Raw genomic sequence first — 18,852 nt, forward strand, 5'->3', positions numbered from 1 at the left:
TTATATTCCATACAATTTTATAAATAGTCGGATTTTTGCGAACTATTTTCTACATGCGTTATTGCCGGAAGTGGAGTAAGAAGGCATTAAACCATGTGGAGTAGCTGATGTAAACATGGGGAAAAGAAAGCATGGATTTAATTGGAAAGCACGACAACAGAAGGAAACTAATGTTGACAGGTCTGCAGAAAAGAAGGTTAGTTGCCAGTGATTGAAAAGTTTAATCTGTAAACATAATAATGTGGAGACTGAAGTTTGTTCTTAGTCATTTTATGTACATTCATTTATTCAAAACAAGCAGACAAGTTAATGTGTTTAGTATTATAGTAGTTTACTATAAGAGTCAAAACATTGGGTTGAGGTGATAAACCTTTGTACAGATTGGTAAAAATTTATTTTGTAGTGAAATACCAAGTATATAGTCTAGATAAGAGCTAGACACATACATGCCAGCTTAATTTTGCACCTGCCATCAGAAAGTTAGTTTTGGATTTTGACCAATTGCTCTTGAAAATTGAGTTATAACTTCTATTAGATGCAGTCTGTAGCTCCCAGTCTGACGAAATTTGGATAAATAACCCGGGAGCCAAAGTTCCATGTTAAAAACCTTTGTTTAAGATGCTTGCTAAACATGTTAAAAACTTTCAATTTACGACACACAAAAATTTTTTAGTTTTGGGCTGATTAACCTTATTTCTATACTGATTCTGTGAAAATATTTAGTACCATTTTAATTCTTCAGAAAAATTACAACTTATATCATGGCTTTACTTGCCTTAGAATATTAGAAATACTAGGTATTTGTGATTAAGAACTTGAACAGATGAAATGGAAATATAAACCTTCTTTTTTAGATAAAAATTGTGAACATAACCTTTTTAATTTATTTTCTTATTTTATGTCACAGATAAAATTAGATATTGAGGATAAAGAAAAATCTGGATTTGATGACAGCAATGCTCTTGTTTTACCATCAGAGAAGAGGTCTGCAAAACTAAAACAAGAAACAGATGGACCAACTGTCAAAAAGCTAAGCAAAAAAGAAAGGAAAAGATTGCAGAAAATTATTGAACAGAAGGAGAAAAAAAATAAGGCAAGTAATAGAAGCATTGCATGTTAATTAATAAAGTACCTGCTATTTATTATAAAGAAATGCATCAATTTCCATACTTAGTTATTAATAGCTAAATAACTATCAGTATGTAATGAATAAAATATAATGTTTTGTACATGCATTTAATATGCAACAATTATTACTGTAGAGAGCGTCATTATTAGAATCATTGTCAGCTGTGCAAGCAACTTCAGAGGAATTAAAGCATCTTGCTAGTATTGCAGAAGTTCAAACAGGAAAGTTTAAAAAGTAAGGAATGGTTCAATCACTTTTTTAAAACCAGTTTCATTATAAAACATGCATATATTCAAATATATTTAATTATCCATTCAGAGTAATGATTTTTTGGTTATCTTTACATGTACTGGTGTATTCCTTATAGTTATCTTTTTTTTGTGGAATAGAAAATTATTATCAAAAACTGATGATGATGAAAGGCCGAGGAATGCAGTTGCGGGAAGTAACAAAAAGAAACATAGTATGGAAAGTGATGATGGTGACATAAGTGAGGACTCAGACAGTTCAATTCACACTTCTGACATGTCCTCAGATGAAGAGGAAGAAAAGGAAGTGGTACAAGAAGAGGACAAGCACACTGGTTCAAAGACCCTCGAAGAAGAGGAAGATATAAAATCTAAAAAATCAGAGACAGATAGCGGCTGTGATGAGAAGATGTCAGAGGACTCAGAAACAATTAAAAGTGGGGATATTTCCGTAAAAACAGCAGAGAAGAAAGTCATGGAGCATAACCCTGTTTTGAATATTCCTGTTAACAGAAAAGCAGATGTACAGGCAAGCTATTGTGTAGTTCTTGATGGTTTATCTATGGAACATGCTTATCATGGGCAATATTATTTTCTTAGTATTTCCTACTCTTAATAGAATATTTATGATAAATGTATTAATTTTATAATCAGATGAATTTTATGGTACATTTTTGCTCCATACCATGCAAAAATGATGTAAATAGTGGTATATTTTTCAGTGCATCAAATTCAATATACTGATTTAAACTAATTTAGGAAGCAAGATTAAAGCTGCCTATTTTAGCAGAGGAACAAATTATTATGGAAACTATAAATGAGAACAGTGTGACAATCATTTGTGGAGAAACAGGTTCCGGGAAAACAACCCAAGTGCCGCAGTTCTTGTATGAAGCTGGATATGCCCAGTAAGTGAATCAGTTGATCATTCAATACTGTGTACAGGCTTATTTTCGCCCCGTGTAATTTTCGCCTTCTGCACTTGCAAGCAGTTTCGCCATGTATTGAATTCGCCCAGACACAGTTGTGTTTAATCAGAAATAATTGAAGACATCGGAATTTGCCCAGTCCTAAATTCGCCTCCTGACAACGAGGGCGAAAGAGGCGAAATTAAAATGGGGCGAATATTTCCCTGTATACAGTAATACATGTAATACTGCTTAATACTTATAGCAGTATGAAAATATTCACTGTATCACAAAGATAAAATGCAAGCAATTCTTCATAATTACATGTAAATGCCTCATGTTGATGAGAAGGAATGTGTGGGTTTTTTGCATGACTTAGGAAAGGACTGAAAAAAAAAAATAGAATTTTAAAATTATTTGGAAATCTACAGGTAGTTGGACAAAAGAAATTCGAAGAAATAGTTTAAAATGTGAAGTGTTGCTGAATTTTTACATACATGTATGATGATACATGCTCATGTTACCCATACAATAGTTCTTGTATCAATATGTATGCATAGTTATTAGGGATGTCAGCGAATACCCGGTTAACCGTGTACTCGATTGAACATCCGAGTATCGAATACTAAAAGCAGTACTCGGTTACTCGGATGTATATTTTTCAATATTTCTAAGTTTATTTAATAATGCATTAAAACATCGGTTTTAAAACTTAAAATCTCCATTGCACTTGTACATACAGTAATTAGGATTTCCTACACCTCTAAATATGCTAAATGACCGTTATCGCCTGTGGCAGTGTTTATATATATAGTAATTATCGTGACCAAGCCCCTGTTACCTAGCTTTTATCACCTTTGGCTGTCTTCTACCCTTATTTCTGGCTTACTTTAATGATTTGTTTTCACTGAACATCGTTTATATAGTCTATTATATAAATTAGATAGCACACAGTAGAGAAAATGAACAGACCTAGAATGCCACCACCGACTTCAAAGGTCTGAAAACATTTTAAAAGAACTGAAGATTAAAAAAAAAACGTAAAATGTCAGGTGTGCAAAGTAAACTTATCATATACAGGGGGAACGACAAACATGATAAATCACATTCGTGTTAAATATCGTCTTGAACAATTTATGATTTTATTTCTTGTGTGTATCCTGCGTTTATCTGAGAAACTGGATACGGATTAGGCCAAAAAAAAAAATATGTGTGTTTCCGGTTTCCCGACCGACCTTATTTTTTGTGCGCCGACCCTAACACTTTTTATTCCAAATCCAGATTACCTACCGTAATTGATTTAAACAATAGTCTTTACAAATCAGAGTTCAAAAAACGCTTGTAACAATTCAATAGAAAACACCATTTATCAAAGCGTTTTAAAGATTTCTAAGTGCAGATTGACAGCATGCATAGCCTGGTTCCAGCCTACCCATAATGCTCCGTACTGTGCGGAGCATTATGGGTAGGCCGGAACCAGGCTACAGCATGCATGAAAGTTATCCTTGGTTAATTTAGCTAAATTATCAATGCAATAAATAGTTTCTTAATAGGGCAGTGATGTGTTATGAATTAATATAAAGATGTACATGAAAAAAGCAGAGGCAAAGTTTTTTTTTTTTTTTATTTCTGGGTGTGGAGACTGCAGACATCGTAAGTCTTTGAATAGGCCCAACAATCATTCACATTATAAATATGATTTTAAAATGTTGCAGTTCAATTGCAAATGAAATTTTTTAGAAATAGTCTTAAACCATTAATTATGTTATCATTTTTTTAAAGATCGTTAAAAAGATTTAATTCTAAGGCTCTCGTCTGATCAACCAGAATTTCCTCTGTTTCTGAATTCAACACTTACAGTTACGATATTAATGTTTACTGTTATGTCAGTTGACCAGGAAAATAGAACTAATAACTAATATATAATATATTTGTGGTAATGAGTATTATACTCTGTTAATTTATAGTGACTGTCATATTTATATTTTCTATTTACAGGAAAATAAAATCTTTGTATACATTCCAAATTAACCTTAGATTTAAGAAAGCAATTTTCACTATCCACGATTGCTCCACCTGTTAAATACATTTTCTTATTGTATGGAAAAATCATATGCTAGGAAAGGGGTAAACTTAAAAGCTCATTTTAAAAAAAAAAAAAAAAAAAAAAAAAAAGCCGACCTACCTACCCTATTTTAAAATCTGATGAAATAGGAAACACACATACTTTTTTTTTTGGCCTTAACAAAGATTCACAGTAGACTAACTTCTTCTTGTGTTGATCACATAAAAAACCCACTTTGAACAATTTATGTTTTATTTTTATATGTGTTTATCTTGTATTTATCTGATAAATAAATTGCTCATAATTCTTACAACAGAAACACACTTACGGGGAAACCTCCCATTATATCATGTGGTTTTATTTCTACAAGAGTGACCAAGGTTTTACAGTTATCAATGTACTTGTTCATATTTATTTACACTTTTACCGAGTACCCGGGTACTCGATCGGAAAAACGTCCGAGTAACCAAGTACTAAAAATTGACCGATTTGACATCCCTAATAGTTATCACATATTTGTCATAATATCCCTATGGAGAACTCTTATAATACTGATCAAATGAAAACAATATCTTATAACCTTATTCCTTAAAGGTTGCCAAAGTGGATTTATAGATGATAATGTAGTTTAAAATGCAGTATAAAAATTGTTCATTACCATTCTGTTATAAAGGATGGGATTTTTATTCACTCGCTGCTTTTTGTTCTTCATACCAAGGCTCAGGGCTCTCCATGAGTTTTGAGATAACACACAACTTAATGAATAGGTCAAACTCTATCACAAATCATGGGAGATCCTGCATGCCGTTACTGAATACTTTTGATGTAGTAAATAATACGGAATTAATCTGCAAATTCTTACTCTTTAGAGGTGATGGCATCATTGCAGTGACAGAGCCAAGGAGAGTAGCAGCCATCAGTATGTCCTATAGAGTGGCCGCAGAGATGAACCTCAGCAGTCGGTGAGTGCACCGCCAGGGACTACAAAGATATCTATAATGTCAGAGGTTACCGTTCACTTCCCATACAGTCAGAGGGATGGCTCATATTTGACTTATTTTTCTCTTTCATATTCCAGGGAGGTATCATATCAGATAAGATATGAAGGAAATGTGACAGAAAATACCAAGATCAAATTCATGACTGATGGAGTTTTGTTAAAGGAAGTACAAAAGGTTAGTAAATAAAAACACACTGGAGATTGTACTAGTATGTATATGTACATATTGGTACATTATATCTAATTATCATGTTGCAGTAAATTGCATTGATGGTTTTATTATTTATTAAAATTAAATTTAAATGTCAGAATTGTATGTGCACTGTCTATATACTTGTACGATTACAACAGAATTAATGCATTAAAAATTATTTTTACTACCCAGGATTGTAAGGAGTTTTGTGGATTTTTAAAAGTTTAAGCTTAATTGTCAAATGAATATTGAATTAATTTTGTACTTTTTTCAAATAGGATTTTCTTCTGACAAAGTACAGTGTTGTAATTATTGATGAGGCCCACGAGAGGAGTGTATACACAGACATATTGATTGGTCTCCTCTCACGGATTGTCCCCCTTAGACACAAGGTACAGTGTGTGGCCAGTATATTGCTATAATTAGAATACAATCATATATTTGTTGTAGTGTAGTAGTAAAACCCTTTACTAGCTTAATGTGAAATGTGTTTATAGTGCATGTTTGATTTAGTTTATTGCTTTATTGAATTAATTTAAAAACATTCTGAGTTTTCATAACTTTATGATTTGTACAATCTTGCAAAGAGTCGATTTATGACTGTTATGACCCATGTATTAGAAAGGGAATCCCCTGAAGCTGATCATTATGTCAGCCACACTGAGGGTAGAAGACTTCACAGAAAATCGAAGACTGTTTAAAATAGTGCCTCCTGTGGTCAAAGTGGACTCGCGTCAATTTCCTGTCACCATCCATTTCAATAAAAGAACTCCTATGGAAGGCTTCCTTAATGAGGCATACAAAAAGGTAGCAGTACACTTGTATTTCAAAAATGAAGGAAACATTCAAATATGTACATTGAGATGTTGTCCTGTGGATTATGGATAATGTACTATGTGTTTCTTCCCATTTTGAGGTTTGCAAAATACACAGAATGCTGCCAAGTGGAGGAATCTTGGTATTTGTCACGGGACAACAAGAAGTGTACACGCTGTGTAAAAAACTCAAGAACACATTTCCTGATAATCGCGGACAAAAAGGTATGGTGTGTATGAAAAAAATTGTGCTATGGGGACCTTGAAAATCAAAGTATTGAATATGTAAATGTAAGCATTGCCTTCTATTTAAAAAATGCAGTATCTCTCAATTTACTATGCAAATACCTGTTCTTTCTAATATGAAAAAGTATATTTATTTAGAACACCCTAAAGAAAAAACTAAGAAAGGCAGAAGAAGGAAATCTGACAAGAAGAAAGACGATGTGATGCCTTCAATTAATCTGGACAAGTAAATCTTACTGTTGATAATATTTCATTACAGTACATGTACTATTAAATGCTGTTGCTAAAACTTCTTTGCAATGCCCAAAAATACAATAAAAATTACTAGTATTCAATCACATTCCTCAGAATATGTTCAATATGACAATACACTAATGCCTTTTTGTAATCAGTTACTCTGTGGATCCCATTGACGAGGAAGAGGAAAGAGAGGCTGGAGAGGACTCGGACTTTGAACTGTTAGATGATATAGACCTGGATGACAGTGTACAAATGGTAAATCTCACACCCCCGCTACATTGTCATTAACTGATGAGACCCTGACATTTATTTGCACTGCAAGATACAGGAAGCATAATAAATCTGTACATTTAGCCAGTTTTTACCCATTATACTCAGTAGCCTTTTCATGAAAATGCAACCCAACGAACCTTTAAAAAAAATGACCATTAAGGAAACTTGACTTCTACAAAATTAAATGAATCCACAGTACCGGTAACTATAGACTTTAAGCCTTTTCTACATGTACTTTCACAATATTTTGAGGTAATTAAAAAAAGAGGACATTAATGTCCCTGTGTTTGAATTGGTTTTTATCCCCACTCTCATGTACAGTACCGGTAGGTTTTTGATCATTATTTATTTTCCTTTACATTTGTAGAGTTCTGATGAGGAGGGCCAGAGTAAACAAGTGTGTACAGAGCCATTGTATGTGCTGCCATTATTTTCTCTGTTGTCCACAGAGAAACAAGCCAAGGTGAGTTCCACATCATAATTTACAGAATGTAAATGCATCTAAAGGGAAGAAAAATATACATGTAGTTGGATCCATTAGAAGCACATTAACATACTGTTTTAATGATATGTGTTTATTTTTCCCTCCTTTCTATAGGTTTTTGTTCCTCCGCCTGAGGGGTGCAGACTGTGTGTGGTAGCGACCAATGTGGCAGAGACATCACTCACCATTCCTAACATCAAGTATGTGGTGGACACTGGCAAGGTAATTAAAGGGTGTGCTTACATGTACATGTACTTAGAAGTGCTAGAAGTAGCATTTCCATTGTAGACTTTGCCACTTTTTTGCTCAAACACTGAATACAGATTAATGTGCTTTTATGAATTTGGTAACATTTCAGGTGAAGACAAAATTTTACGATAAAGTTACAGGTGTATCGACATTTAAGATTGTTTGGACATCCAAGGCAGCAGCCAATCAGAGGGCTGGAAGAGCTGGGCGTGTCGCTCCTGGTCATTGTTACAGGTTAAAGAACCAAATTTAATCTGTTGTGTGCTAATCCACTTTGATGAATCCTTTTAATTGATAAACAATGTGATACTATTAGATACTCTGTAATTTGAAGTAAGAGATGTGCAGAATTACTTGACTTGTCAAATATTAGATAGAAGGCATGATTGATGATAGTCTTACTGATACATGTCTTTGTAACAGGTTGTACTCTTCTGCTGTATTCAACGAAGACTTTGAAAAGTTTTCCCCTGCAGAAATAACAAGAAGACCTGTGGATGATTTGATTCTGCAGATGAAGGTACACTATTTCGATTTTTATTACTCAAAAAAGTTGGTTTATTCAGTAGAGCCTACCAGCGTTAGTGCCTATATCATTGTAATCTTTGCAGATTCATGTTTTATTTTTATCATGATTTATGCTGTTTGTTAATTTATGCTAATTAATTATAAAGCCCCACAGTAAATATTATTTACCCTATAATGTCTACAAATGTTTCATCAAGAAATCAGAACAGGACCAAGATATTAAGATTGATAATGAAATTAAAACCTGTACTTGTAAGTGCTTAATATGGATTGTGGTGATTGCTTCCCTCCTCAGGATATGAACATTGAGAAAGTTGTCAACTTCCCATATCCTACACCTCCTGATATTGAACAAATTAAGGTAGGATAAGCATCAATTATATTGGTATGGCCTTATAAGAATGTGAATTTTTTTTTAGTAAAATAATTTCAACTATTGTTTGTTACCGTAATTAAAGATATGAGATAATACATGTATATGATGTTGATTAACAAGAAAATTAACAGCTTTGTAATGTTTGGGATTGGGGGTACTTGATCTGTGACAATTCATCCATTGTATACTTTTGACAGGCTGCAGAAAACTTGTTGATATCACTTGGTGCTCTAGCTGTGGAACAAGTACCAAGGCCGTTGTCACGGCGAGGCAGACGGAAGCCCCCTGATGTAGTCAGTCGTATAACCCCCCTAGGACGAGCCATGGCCTGTTTTCCTGTTTCCCCCCGCTATGCCAAGATGCTGTCCTTGGGTCACCAGCAGGGACTATTGCCCTATGTTGTTGCTGTCGTGGCAGCTCTCTCTGTACAGGAAGTGTTTGTTGAATTCCACAAATCCTCTGAAGATGTAAGTACCAGCTGATGTGAAGTCAATAGTACACCTTTTTTGTCTTCCTGATATGATCATGAATATTACAGGCAACAAATCTTTGGTTTAATTTTTCTTCAGAGTTGGAACCTGATTTTTAGAAGTTAACATTTTAACAAATTTTTATCATATAAAATAATTACCAAATTCAGTTTTTATGCCCCCCTTCGAAGAAGGGAGGGCATATTGCTTTGCTGCTGTCTGTCGGTCGGTCGGTCCAGTAACAGTTTCCATTCATTTTCTTCGCAGAGGATCAACATATTGGAATGAAATTTTGTATACAGGTTTATCATGATAATTTCTAGATCAAGTTCGATACTGGGTACGATCAAGCAATTTTCGACAGAGTTTTGGCCATTGGACGTAGAAAAATTCCAGTTATTTGCAGTTTCCGCTCATTTTCTTCGCAGAGGATGAACATATTGGAATTCAATTTTGTATACAGCTTTATCATGATAATATCTAGGTCAAGTTTGATATTGGGTACGATCGAGCAATTTTCGACAGAGTTATGACCCTTGGACGTAGATAAATTCGAGTTATTTGCAGTTTCTGCTCATTTTCTTCACAGAGGATGAACATATTGGAATGCAATTTTGTATACAGCTTCATCATGATAATATCTAGTTCAAGTTTGATATTGGGTACGATCGAGCAATTTTTGATAGAGTAATGGCCCTTGGACGTAGAAAAATTCAAGTTATTTGCAGTTTCTGCTCATTTTCTTCGCAGAGGATCAACATATCGGGATGAAATTTTGTATACAGGTTTATCATGATAATATCTAGGTCAAGTTCGATATTGGGTACAATCGAGCAATTTTGGACAGAGTTATACCCCTTGGACATAGAAAAATTCCAGTTATTTGCAGTTTACGTTCATTTTCTTTGTGGATGTTTCCAACGGAGGGGGGCATAAGTGTTTTACAAACATCTCTTGTTATATCAGAGTTGGAACCTAATTTTTAGAAGTTATCATTTCTACAAAGTTTTGTCATATTAAATAATTACCAAATTCAGTTTTTTTCATAGCTGGAACCTAATTTTTTGAAGTTATCTTTATTACAAAGTTTTATCATATTAAATAATAACCAAAATACAATGTACAAGAAGTGTTATAAGTGTGTAATTCCTTTTTAATAAAACAATAGGTGAGGAATTTCAATTCATTCTACTACTGTATTTCATCTTTGCAAACCACATGTCTTTTTGTACAGAACTAGGCTAGTAAATTTGATAAACCGTAGAGAAATAATTTAAGAAAATAAATTTATCTAAGCTACTCATAAAAATGTTTAATATAGCATTTAACATTTGTTATATTAAAATAATAAATATTGTGATGGTTTTTTTTTCCTCAATCTTTAATCGTTAATCGATAGTTTCAAAAACAAATAGCACATAGTATATACATGTAGCACATTCTAAACTAATTTATTTTCCTTTGTGAATGATGATTTCTCTTATCACACATTTTCATTTTGAATTTCAGAAGGCCGAGTTTCAAGAGAAACTGAAATACATGACACAGATCAAAAGAATGTGGGCTGGCTCTGTAAGTATATGATTTACTTGTACATGTATTTAAAAGGACAACATTACTGCCATAAAGCTGGTACATTGTAATAATAATACTTGAAAAGATAAATAGCAATGATAAAAAGTTCATTTGGGTAGTGACTTGGTTGGTCAAGTGTTTGTATCCCTTGAAGCCAGAGGATGTCTCAGAAGATTTGATTATGTATCAACCAAGTTCACAGCTATTTCTTACATTAATTTTGACAAAGATGGATTGTTTCAAATAATTAACCTATACCTGTTAAATTGTTCTATATACGAACGTACATTATAAAGGATAAGACAACCTATAATCTTGTAGGTTGATTGTGAAGATGTCATAAATATGACCTCTTGTCCCCTGAAAAGGTTCATAAAGAAATGAACACTTTTGCTTTTCAGTAGGTTCACATTAAGAAAATCAATGTACATGTACATGTATTTGCAAATGTTAAATACAATGGAGTGAGACAGTGAACACATAGTCATAGATTGCACCGAAAACTCTTTCTTTTGATCTTACTGACACAGAAATTTCAAAAATGAACATAATTAATAGATAGTACTTTTTACCTCACCGAGACGAAGTCAAGGAGAGCTTATGCTATACCCTCGGCGTCGGCGGTGGCGTCGGCGTCAGCGTCGGCGTCCGGACCTGGTTAAAGTTTTTGTTGCAGGTCCTGTATCTAAGCTATTACTTGTCCTGTCTTCACCAAACTTGCATGGATGATGCATCTGGACCTACTGATGGACTTGAAAGACTTCGATGCTGAATCTGGGTCCTAAATTTCAGATGCTGGAGGAGGTTAAGGTTGTTGGACCAGGTTAAAGTTTTTGTTGCAGGTGCCCTTTGATAGCAATAACTTAGTTACTGCTGGTCCGTACTTCACCAAACTTGCATGGATGGTGTGTCTTATGATACTGATGCACCAGACAGGTTTGAGTGCTGAATCTGAGCTATAGGTTGCGGATGCTGGAGGAGGTTAAGGTTTTTGGAGCAGGTTAAAGTTTTTGTTGCAGGTGCCCATTGATAGCAATATCTAAGTTACTACTGGTCCTAACTTCACCAAACTTGTATGAATGATGCGTCTTATGATATTAATGCACCTGACAAGCTTGAATGCTGAATATGAGCAATAGGTTTCGGATGCTGGAAGAGGTTAAGGTTTTTAGAGCTGGTTAAAGTTTTTGTTGCAGTTGCCCTCTGATGATTATATCTTAGTTACTACTGGTCCTAACTTCACCAAACTTGTATGGGTGGTGCGTCTTATGATACTGATGCACCTGACAAGCTTGAATGCTGAATCTGAGCAATAGGTTTCGGATGCTGTAGGAGGTTAAGGTTTTAAAAGCTGGTTAAATAAAGTTTTTGAAACAGGTGCCCTCTGATGATGATATCTTAGTTATTACTTGTCCTTACTTCACCAGACTTCCATGGATGGTGTGTCTTATGATACTGATGCACCTGACAGGCTTGAATGCTGAGTGTGAGCCATAGGTTTCGGATGCTGGATAAAGTTAATTTTTTGGAACAGGTCACAAGTTTAATAGATGATAGTACTATTTCAAACTTGCATAGTTGATTTAACTGTAATATGAATGAATCGCAGAGGTAACTTCAGATGCAGAGCTTGATCTCCTTTATCAAGGATGCTAAAAAATAGTTCTTAGTTATTACAGGTCCTAACTTCACCAAACTTGAATGTATGGTGTGTCTTATGATACAGATGCACCTGACAGGCATGGATGCTGAATCTGAGCTATAAGTTACGGATGCTGGAGGAAGTAAAGGTTTTAATTGCTAGTGCCCTCTGATGATGATATCTTAGTTATTACTGGTCCAAACTTCACCAAACTTGCATGGATGATGCGTCTTATGATACCAATGCACCTGATGGGCGTGAATGCTGAATCTCAGCCATAGGTTTCGGATGCTGGATGAGGTTTAGTTTTTTGGAACAGGTCACATGTTTTATAGATGAAAGCTTGCATAGTTGATTTAACTTTATTATAAATTAAACGCAGAGGTTGCTTCAGATGCAGAGCCTGATCTCCATTATCAAGGATGCTAAAGAAATCTCCTACCTCACTCAAACCAGCTTGATAGATAAATGTGTTTGTTGATAAATAATATAACATGATTCCTATGATATTGTATGATAAGAAACAATATTGTTTGATATGATATAATATGATATCATATGTTATATTATAAAAAGTTATATGATATGATATGATATGATATTGTATCAATTTTTTTGATATTTTATGATATGATATTGTATCATGATATTGTTATGTATAGTATTGTATATTATGATACAATATTGTATAATATTATATTGTATTTTTAATATATTATTTTATCACATGGTACAATTACATAAGATATTGCAAAATATTATATTGTATCCTATGATACAATATTGTATATTCTATAATATTGTATCATACAATATTGTATAATATGATATTGGTTTCAGTAATATAGAATTACATCACATGAAATTGTATTATATGATATTGTAATATTATAAAATATTGTATCATATGATATTGTATGATATGATATTGGTTTATATAATATATTATCATATCACATGAAATTGTATTATATGATATTGTAATATATATTATTGTGTCATATGATACTATATGTATAATATAATAATGTATTTTATAATATTTTACTTTATCACATAATATTGTATCATTTGATAAGATACAATGTTGGAATCAAATTATATTGTATTATATGATATAATATCATATAATGTATCAAATATGTTTCAGTGTCACTCAATACAATATCATACTATATTATACAATATAATATCATGTGTCAATGTTATGATGTATTATGTAATATGATATTGTAATATAATACTATATTGTATTATATTTTATGATATTGTATTATGTGATCAAATACAATTAGGTATAACACAATACAATGTCATATCATACGTTACAATATCATATCTCATTATTGTTTATTACGGTATTTTATTGTATTATATGATATATATTATAAATATGACATGATGCAATATTTAATTTTATATCATTGAATTGATTAACATACGAACATATGATTATCATAAAAAAATTTATCAGATGATATACGATATTTTGTCAAAACAGAATCCATGAATATCCAAGATCATAAAGTATGATTTTCATATAAAATGATAAAGGTGGTCTTATGAAGGTGATGTCTCATAAGGGTGATGCTCCGTCTCGGTGAGCTTAGTAATCTATGATTACCTATGTTTTCTTGAGGTAAAGGACCCAGAACTGATGCTTGATTAAATTAGTACATGTATTATGTTTTACATTATCTTCAATCTGTAATATACAGTTCTTTTTATCCTATTACCAGTACATCTGCTGTGTCTATCTATTCTATATACTCATTCAATGTATAAACCTGAGGTATATTTCATGAAAGATGAACACCTACAGTATCGAGGCAACTTGTAACATTCTTTTGAAAGACAAAACCTACAAATGTACTTTTCAGGGCCATTCTCTCCTGCTGGGCGATTTGATGGTCTTGCTGAAAGCAGTAGGTGCCTGTGAATACCAAGGGGCCTCACCTGAGTTCTGTGAGAAACATGGAATCAGGTACAAGGCCATGAAGGAGATCAGAAAGTTACGAGCCCAGTTAACCAATGCAGGTAAGTTTTTCAACATTCATAAAACATTGGTAGAACTCCAATTGTCATAATTATTTTTATATTTCTCATCTCAATTTGTTTACATGTACTTGTTTATCTTTATCAGTGAATACAGTCATTGATAATGCCAACTTGTGTGTGGACCCTAAACTTGACCCCCCAAATGATCTGCAAGCTAAGCTCCTGAGGCAGATTGTTCTAGCTGGCCTAGCAGATCATGTAGCAAAGTGAGTTCTGGTATTACTGGTAGTTTATGACCTTTAATATACAAAGAAAGGTGTTCCATCACAAAGAAATCTGAAACTGCACTTGAATGTATAAAATTAAGGAAACTCTAGATCTATTTCACATTTGCATGAAATTAATTGGGTTTATTGGTATAATCTCTCATTTGTAGTGTATTTGTTTTAAAAAGCTTGCATTTTGTCCTTATTTGGATAGGAAATGTCCAGACCCAGCACCTAATGCTGATGAAGAGGCCAAGAAATTGAAGCATGCTTACTTTGTAAGAGCATATTAAACACATTACACAATTTATACAAGTATATCAACACAAACACCATTCATGAGACAAATAAAGAATTTACATGTATTTAATTTAAAGACTTTCATTTTATACATGTAGCAGCATATGTGTCCAAGCATCAAATATTTTCAAAAGACCAAAATTAATTTATTTTATAGCAGCATTTATCGTTTTCAATGTAAAAAAGTTTTATCTTAAGGAGGCCGATTTGGGGTTTTTTGCGGAAAAACTACAATAGCATAACTCTCTATTTTTTAACCATATATAATTTAAACCAACTCTAGTTTATTTGCGAAGGTTCATGAAAATCGACCGTCTGGTTCTTTTTAGGGACCATCTCAAAATAGAGGTACATTTACTATAGGAATATATAGGAAACTGTCATTTTCCGCACATCAAAGCAGTTTTAAAAAAATACTACAATAGCTTTTTTTCTCAAATTGTTATATATGATTAGTTATATCATTTCCTACCTTATATGCAAAAAACACAAAATTCTACTGTCTGGTTTTTAGTGGGGGCCATCTCAAAATATTAAAATGCACCAAATTTTGCTAAATATTTGGATCATCACGAATGATGATTGGTATAATGGATTCATTTCAAAAATGAGGAAAATGTCCTCGAGGAAAGCATCATTCTGTATATAAAATTTCAACAGCGTACAATTTTTACTTTTTCTTTTATGTTATTTCTTAAAACGTACTCCTACAAAGCTTCATTTTATCATAACGTCATAAAAGTGCAATGGCAATGCTCCCCTACCGCACAACGTAAAAATTGTGTTAAAAATAAAAATTTCCTTTAACAATCTAGATATTTTTATCTGTATTTTGTTTATTGTGTTCAATTTCATAAATGATATCGAAAAAAATTCATAAGAAGTATAAATCAACTGTATTATATTAGAATGCGCAAAAACATGCGCAATGCAAACTAAAGTCGGCCTCCTTAATTTAAAATCAAGTCGATTAAAATTCATTTTTATATTGTTTATTTTATGAATAATTTGGTATTATGGTTAATGATAGAAGAAAGATGTTTGTGTATTGGACCTCACCTCATGTTCCTTTTTATCAGTGTACGGAGCTTGAGGAGCCTGTGTTTATCCATCCCCTATCTGTGCTGTACAAGCAGAAGCCGGAATACATAGTGTATCAGTACATACAAGAAACCTCCAAAGTCTATATGAAAGGTAAGGATCAGATCCAAGCTGTGATACTGTATACAGGGAAATATTCGCTCCCGTTTCATTTTCGCCCCTTTCGCCCTAGTTGTCAGAGGGCGAATTTAAGACTGGGCGAAAAAGCTTGCAAGTGTAAAGGGCGAAAATTACATGGGGCGAAAATAACCCTGTATACAGTAATGCTCATTATGAAGCACTTTGTTGTGGACTGTTGGAGTATGATACAGTGTTCTATTACTGAAACAAATGTTCTTAATGACAGGGATCAGTGCAATAGAGCCCGAATGGTTGCCAGTCTTTGCGCCATACCACTGTACATTTTCAAAACCATTAGAGAGCCCAGAGCCCTCGTACAGTAGCAGCAAGGGTCAGGTGGTGTGTCACATGACTTGCACATTTAGCAGATGTTCATGGCCAGTCCCACCAGTAGAGCTCGAGTATCCAGAAGGCTTAGACAGATACAGATGGTTCGCTCGTTTCTTGCTGGAGGGAAAAGTAGTGCCAAAATTGAAACAATTTGGAGATGATCTCCTATCCACTCCTGTCACAATGATCAAGTCATGGGCCAAGTAAGATCATAAAAATTAGTATATATTTGTTGTATTATACATGTCCATTTTATTCCTTAGAGTGCAGTAGAAGTGACCAACACACATTACTACCTACATGTGTTTTTCCACAGCTGTGACATGTGCTTTTTATATTTTTCATGAATATGTCGATAAGGCCACAAAAAAAAGAATTCCTTGGTTTTTAAGCCAGTTTTGTCTAAGTTTTTAATTTTAATATAATATTAATATATGATGATCTTTGTATTTCAGATTACAGCCTAGGACTGAGGTTCTTTTGAAAGCTTTAGTCTCCAAGGGTGTGGACAACAGAGATTCTTTGTTAAAAGCATGGAGAACAGATCCAACATGTAAGTCGGAATTCTTTTCTTTCAATTGTTTGTAGGAAATATAAACTGAATGTGTATTTCAATTCACAAAACAGTCTTTGTTTATCAAACCTATAACCTTTAACAGAATTCAGAGTGTTTTATATCACCTGGGCTCCAGTGAGCTCTTCTAAAAAAGATCAAAATTTTCCCAGCATCAGTCATCGTTATTGTCTGCTGTGTTCATTTTTGTTTTTCTCTGGAACCACTGACCCAATTTTCAAAAAAATGCTTCAGTGAATACTGTAGCTTCAAAGTTCTTCTCATGAAGGGCCAAGCCTCTTTCCATGGAGAGGTAATTTGGAAAGAAAATAGGATGGGATTACTTTTGCATTTGATTACGTAAAGTTACAGTAGACAACACCTTGAACCAGCCTGACATTGTTGCCGAAACAATTTGTAAATTAATCTGCATGGCAACAGGCTTAAATATATAGGGTGGAATCTTGTTTGTTTGTTTGTAAAATGACTCTTAAATGTCAGAGAGGGACCAAATTTGAGATGGATGGTGAAGGGGCTCAATCTTGAGTAAGATTTTTGAATTAAATATATACAAAGAAATCAGTGTTTGAAATGTTTAGTTATATAACAATTCTATGGGGCCACAGAGCAATTGTGTTTTTGGGGAGAGTTCATCCAATTTTGCCAAGAAATTCTTTCAAAAGAAAATAGACTTTAACCCCCAAAAAGTAAAATGATACAAGATAGTATAGAAGTTATCAAAGTTAGATCTTGTTGTAACCTGTGGGTTCAGATAGAGGTCATTGTTTAGTGTATTAGTAAAGCCACTTTGTTCTGTTGGATTTTATTTGATAGGGTTAGCTGTTGGATTTTATTTTGATCAGGTTAGCAATGTGGCCCATTGGCCTTGTGGTGTGAGACGTAATAATACTGCAATGTAATTCTTAATAATGAAAGAACTTAATTTTTTTTCAGATCTGCTTTCTGAATATTCACAGTGGCTACCATTGTCAAAACATGGTGACTTGAAAGACTGTTGGCCTCCTGCTACGTGATATCTGGGGCCTTCTGTTGATTATTACACCGAGAGGCTTCATTGTTTATGTGCAAGTGTAGGTTGTGTGGTTGGATACATTGTTAAAGAGTCATACAATTGCTGTTATTACTGGTATTTGAAATAAAACTACCAAATTTTTTTTCAGTTTTGTTTTCTAAAACACTGCCAGTATAAATAGAAAAAAAGAATAATATTAGTTGATGAGGGGCACTTCAGAATACCTGGTCTGATTTCATTGAAAGAAAGATTCTTGACATTTATTTCAGATCGAAGTTTTTCTGGATTTCATTTGCCTGTATCTATCATGTTTTTAGCCTTAGAGGATATAAAGAGGCCCCCTCCAGCAGCTTATTATCTGTTCATGTACAGAATAAAAAATTACAAGTCCAATATTGTGGAAGCTGTTAGTATTTACTGTTCAGAGCCCAGATATTTTTTGCCATTTTTATTACACTTTAATCCTTGGATACTGTAAAACTGGTCATTTGTGCATGGGGAAATTTACACTAGGTACGTGCTAAGCTCTAAACAGTGTAGGATACCCCTGCATGTACATGTATGGTAAATTAAGATATTAAAACTTAAGTTTTGTTAGACCATAGGAAATGCGTTCTAAACCACCAGCATGATAACCATTTTTTACAGTATGCAACTGAAATGTGAGCATCTACTGTATTCAGGTTATCTTTGCCAGTGTTAATTTCCCA

The 18,852-nt window shown here is 33.5% G+C and overlaps 1 protein-coding gene across 1 annotated transcript; it reads left to right on the top strand.

The window, feature by feature from the left end:
• The first annotated feature begins 7 nt into the window (after window positions 1-7).
• LOC128186665 (probable ATP-dependent RNA helicase DHX37) lies at window positions 8-18,283 on the top strand. The gene is made up of 26 exons (XM_052856504.1): window positions 8-196; window positions 908-1,093; window positions 1,263-1,363; window positions 1,519-1,906; window positions 2,137-2,285; window positions 5,220-5,312; window positions 5,429-5,525; window positions 5,822-5,935; window positions 6,165-6,350; window positions 6,460-6,583; window positions 6,743-6,830; window positions 6,997-7,099; window positions 7,485-7,580; window positions 7,716-7,823; window positions 7,960-8,084; window positions 8,274-8,370; window positions 8,674-8,739; window positions 8,952-9,221; window positions 10,734-10,796; window positions 14,322-14,478; window positions 14,585-14,705; window positions 14,920-14,983; window positions 16,085-16,199; window positions 16,453-16,759; window positions 17,012-17,109; window positions 18,064-18,283. Exons 1-26 carry the CDS (start codon window positions 116-118, stop codon window positions 18,141-18,143), a joined length of 3,477 nt encoding a protein of 1,158 aa, XP_052712464.1. The 5' UTR covers window positions 8-115; the 3' UTR covers window positions 18,144-18,283.
• Window positions 18,284-18,852: the final 569 nt, after the last annotated feature.

Source organism: Crassostrea angulata, chromosome 6, assembly GCF_025612915.1.
Source record: "Crassostrea angulata isolate pt1a10 chromosome 6, ASM2561291v2, whole genome shotgun sequence".
Lineage (NCBI taxonomy): Eukaryota > Metazoa > Mollusca > Bivalvia > Ostreida > Ostreidae > Magallana > Magallana angulata.

What these genes read in the sequence shown, in the direction of transcription:
- LOC128186665 (XM_052856504.1), top strand. Translation starts at nt 116, where the DNA reads ATGGGGAAAAGAAAGCATGGATTTAATTGGAAAGCACGACAACAGAAG. An exon ending in ACAGAAAAGCAGATGTACAG is followed by an intron (nt 1,907 to 2,136) that starts GCAAGCTATTGT and finishes AAACTAATTTAG; the next exon opens with GAAGCAAGATTAAAGCTGCC. An exon ending in TATGAAGCTGGATATGCCCA is followed by an intron (nt 2,286 to 5,219) that starts GTAAGTGAATCA and finishes CTTACTCTTTAG; the next exon opens with AGGTGATGGCATCATTGCAG.